Raw genomic sequence first — 4740 nt, 5'->3', positions numbered from 1 at the left:
TAGCTTAGCATATTCTATTTACTTTTCCCCTTGCTTCATCAAATAGTAAAGACAAGCAAATGCAAACTGAGTTTTAACCACCTAAGAGGTACAATTTTATTATACATTACGCATAGATTGAGGGGAAAAAGTTCAGTAGCAACTAGAATAAAGTGTTAAGACCTGGATTTAAAAGTGTAATTAAGAACTGTCATGTTATTAATTTTAGGGCAGTTTTTGTCTTTGTTTTCCAAATCTAAGCAAGGTCACACATTCAACTATAGTAACATCTGAAGTGTGCAGTTGATTGCTGTTTCATTTTAAGCTCTGAAGAAATAAAGCATGAAGGGGTATTAAAAAGTATATTTTCTTTTTATTCACTTTCATTAAACACGTTTATACTTATGAAAAAGTCTACCAATTTAAAATACTAATTTAGATTAAAGTTATTGATTCTATAAATCACATATACTTGCAAGTATGCAGTGCTGACAAACTTCAGTGACATACATGAAAAAAAGAAGACAGTTCAATTTTTTAATTAGAAATACAACAGTATGTCACAATATATTGCAAGCTAGATGTTTATTTTAAACGAGCATGCAGCACAGAAGCAGTGTTTAATTTTTCTAGGATTTTGTAAAATTAATCTTTCCGGCTCTGCATTTCTTTACATTGTTGGAGCTATTTTACTAATTAACCAGTGAACAGGGAAAAAGACAAAACAAAACAGAAATTACTAGGGAAGTTGTATGCATTTAAGACATCCTGAGGGGCAGATAACTGTAACACTGACATCAAGGAATAGCCTGCCTACCTGGCCCACTTTCTGCCCATTGGAAAAACCCACACTGTTTTTCCTTTCCAAGACGGCACACAAAAAAGTTCCTTCCGTTATTAGGACCAATCTTCAACACAGTCTTCATAACGCATCGCTTGCCGTGGTTACAAAATGGAAAATCCAAGTCAGCCCACTGCCAAAAGAAACAAGTTTTAGGCACAGTTTTTGCATATGTGATGGCTATGAATTCCTTATTTTAAAATTGGAAATCTACAGGAAAGGCCCTAGAAGAAACTCTTCCTAGTAGTTAAGATAGTTTTATCTCTTTTGTGATCACTGATTTTATATTTTTCTTTAATTGCAACTGTGTGCACTTTAACTGATGTAACTTTAATTAACGTTAACACGGTTTTCTTCAAATTAAGGCATTATAGTCATTACTGTCATGAGTTTATCTATTGACTACCTAGTGGTAGGTGACTGAGTCAAACTCTTCTCAGTCACATACATTCATAGCAAGGAGCAATGGCCACCAGTTGCAGCTGGGAGGGTCAGGTTAGGTATTAGTGCAGCAGTGGGAACAGATGCCCAGGCAGATGACAGAATCTTAATCCTTGGACAGTTTCAAGATTTTGGCTAGACAAACATGGCTGATGTCTAGATCCAGAGTTTGCCTAGATCTAGAGTCCTCCTTCAAGCAAGAGGCTGATTTAGACAGCTTGTACAAGTCTCTTCAAACCAACATTTCTGCTATGCATCTGTTTTACATCATATAGAAGCAGATTAAGAGCATTTGCACAAGCAGGTGCCTTCTCAGCAGTAAGAGAAGTAACTAAGACTAAGTTTATAACTGCTACTATGCTCTTAGTTTCAATTCAGTGTGCAAAAGTATTTAAAATTATCCGAAACTTTAAACGGATTATATCTGTCCACAATTACAGATTACTGAGGGAAGGAGGCTGTAGGAACAAGTGCTTATTAGAAAACAGGCCCAGAAGTCTTATACATACTTGAAAGTAGTCACAAGAAGTTTCTCTGGGTAGAGGACAGGTATAAAACTGCCTGCCTTTGTTTTCTCCATCCTTTCTCACAATTCTGAGGCTGCAGAGATGGCCATGTTTACTGCAGCGAGGATGGCCCGTGCTTAACATATGAATATCATCTGTCGTATTAGCTTGAGGTATGCTGTAAAGACAGGTTACAAATGACTTCTGCATAACGTTAAAGGGATTACCAGCCAAAGAACTCTCTTATACCATTACAATAGCTCACTCAGTGTACTTTTACACACAATGACAGACAGAGAACTTAATTCTCTAATGCACTCTATTGCGCCTTTAAAGCTGAATGATTGCTAGTAGTGAATAGACAAGACTGTGATTTTCTTGCAGGTATTATACCAATTTTCCCCACCATTAGCCCACGTTTTAAATTATTTCAAAGTACTCAAATTAATGTACAAAACAAAATAAATATTACCACTGCTATTATACTGCCCACCCCAAATTCCAACACATTCTAAAAGAGTATTCTGCTCTCAGTGGGAAAAAAAAACAATACCAACTAATTATTCCATGTTGAAGGTATTAAAATGCTTCACAGAAAAGACTCCCACCCTCTTTACTAAAAAGTTACAGTAATGCTCCAAATCATATTTGGACAAGAAATAATCCAGCTGAGGGGGTGAAACAGTGTTCTCTGAATGGGATAAAGTTTCTTTCTTTCTTCCTCATGATTGAAATAACCTCTATCTGATTGCAGTACAAAAGGCTTTGTTTAAAAATGGTAACATGAAAAAGATTAATACTGTGAAACGTATCTTTCCAATATATTTATAGAGCAGAAAAGCAGTGATGAAACCTTAGTGAAAAAAAGACGGTATTAATGATTTCATTCATGTTAAGTTATCAGCTTAGGAATTTTATGTTCTCTTTATGTCTAGAAGATTGCTGTCCTGCAGACATTAGCAGCTTTCTTCCAAAACCTCATTAAAACAAAAGAAAAGACAAATAACAAATTTTATGTTGGTTTTTGTTACAAAATAGTGGGTTATGGGATTTGTTGGGGTTTTGGGGTTTTTTAAACATTTAAGTTGATGACTTGCTATAACTACCTGTTATTGTGACTGATATTGTCTCATTTCTTCTTTGCACTCCTCTTTATTGTCAACTATCCTGCCTACACCCTCAGTTTTCTGTAGTCCTCTACTGAGACAGCAAGGAGAAAGTATATTTGTATAGCCTAACCTGGCCATCCAGTGAGATCCTGTTTCAAAGTTGGTGCTTCAACAATGCAAGAATTAATTTCTGCATTTCAGAATAGACACATGACCAAGAATTTTGTAGGATATCATTAATATTTCACATTCACCCTGCATAATTTGCCACTGTGACATCTACCTTGCACTCCCATTACTGTTGTGTATGTCTGCCCAACTTTTCTTTGACAACCCTAATAGGGTCTCGCACCACTCTTAACTAGGCAATGCATGTGTCTGAACAGGCTAGGTAAATAAAAATTCAAGATGGGCAGAGCATTGAGGTAGTTACATATAGGATGGGGAGGAAAGTTAAGAGAAAATAGTGCAGGGAGGTTCATCACGGTACCTGTACAGAGCTTCATATCATTGAAGAACATTGAAAACTGCTAGTTGACAAAGAACATATTCATTCAGCTACCTTCCTTTTGTCATCTTTCACAATGACTTCAAGATCTCTCTAAGCAGATAGCAACTACAGTGATAAGATCAGACAACAGGTAGAACTGTGCTTGTTGACCTATTAGAGCTATACTGTCCTATTCCACAGGAATAGTTGAACTATGAACAGCTTGTTAGTTAACAGCAGTACTGGGCAGATGCCAAAATCAGCACTTTTCCAGTGACAGCCCAGGTCATTCAATGTTTTTGAAATCTGAGTGTCATTTTAGTTACCAAAGAATAAGCTAACTCTGGCATAAATCCAACGACAACAGTATCTGAACCCAACAGCACAGTATTCCATTAATCTTCAGGGATAAGTTTGGTTTATGGGATTATAAAAAGATTTGTTTACATTTTAGAATACATACCTGATTGCTATATTATATTGGCGAACTGAGGGTACATGATCAGTTTTCTGTTTCTTCTGTATGTGTTTGAAAGAGAGAGGTTGCCTACAGCAGGACAAAGCTGTAGCAGTTACGCCTGTTGAGCAATCCTTGTCTGTGCTTCCCCTTGACTGATAGACATTGTTTTGTATTTGTTTATAATTGCTTTTTGGAGCAATACACTGAGAATGTCCATCGGATATCTGAGTATCATTTCTCAAAACAGTTTTGTTACCAAAATCTGTTAAGACAAGAGTTGTGGTTCCAAATGCAGCTTTCCTATTGATCTTTATTTCTGTGCTTGGTTTTCTGAAATCATTACAAGGGTACTTCATTAAGTTTATGTTAAATGGTGCAGAATCTTCAACATTCTCCCTCTTTGGAACTAAGGAAAAATAAGTTATTGGTTATAATCCATCTGTGTAGAGCGATACCTCATATTTCTGATCTGTATTAGTAAGTCGTCATACATTTACCATACCATCTTGAAAGATCTCAAAACCTGTCACAGATTAGATAGAGTACCAAATTTCTTACAAAAAAAAAGCTCATGCACTTTTGGAATTACGTACAACATGTGTTTCAAGATAACAGTACTATTTCTTGAATAGGACCAGATGTGAATTGTACTCTGTAAACGAAAGCTATTGAAAAATTAACCACACAAAATTGAATTTGGCCAAATACAGGGATTAAAATATTTAAATTTTTCAAAATAACCTTTTATAACCCCAGCACTGGGAGATCACAGGGTATGGTATCTCCAGCAGCAATACATTAACCATTTTTAAAATATTGTTTTACAATTGACACAGAAAGGAACATTAATTTGTTGGGTTTTTCCAGTGCTTTCAGAGTTCATGACCTTTCTAAACATTGTGCACATCAAAACT

The 4740-nt window shown here is 35.8% G+C and overlaps 1 protein-coding gene across 1 annotated transcript; it reads right to left on the bottom strand.

Moving 5' to 3' along the window:
• Nucleotides 1-796: 796 nt before the first annotated feature.
• Nucleotides 797-4232, bottom strand: LOC104161699 (endonuclease 8-like 3; the record flags this gene model as incomplete). The annotated part of the gene is made up of 3 exons (XM_009700222.1): nt 797-953; nt 1771-1945; nt 3830-4232. Coding segments are annotated over 3 exons (735 nt in total), but the record flags the coding sequence as incomplete, so codon positions are not given.
• Between the last annotated feature and the right edge of the window lie 508 nt (nt 4233-4740).

Source organism: Cariama cristata, unplaced genomic scaffold, assembly GCF_000690535.1.
Source record: "Cariama cristata isolate BGI_N322 unplaced genomic scaffold, ASM69053v1 scaffold45015, whole genome shotgun sequence".
NCBI lineage: Eukaryota > Metazoa > Chordata > Aves > Cariamiformes > Cariamidae > Cariama > Cariama cristata.
Note: the sequence above shows the minus strand (reverse complement) of the source record. Positions and strands in the feature narration are given on the sequence as shown.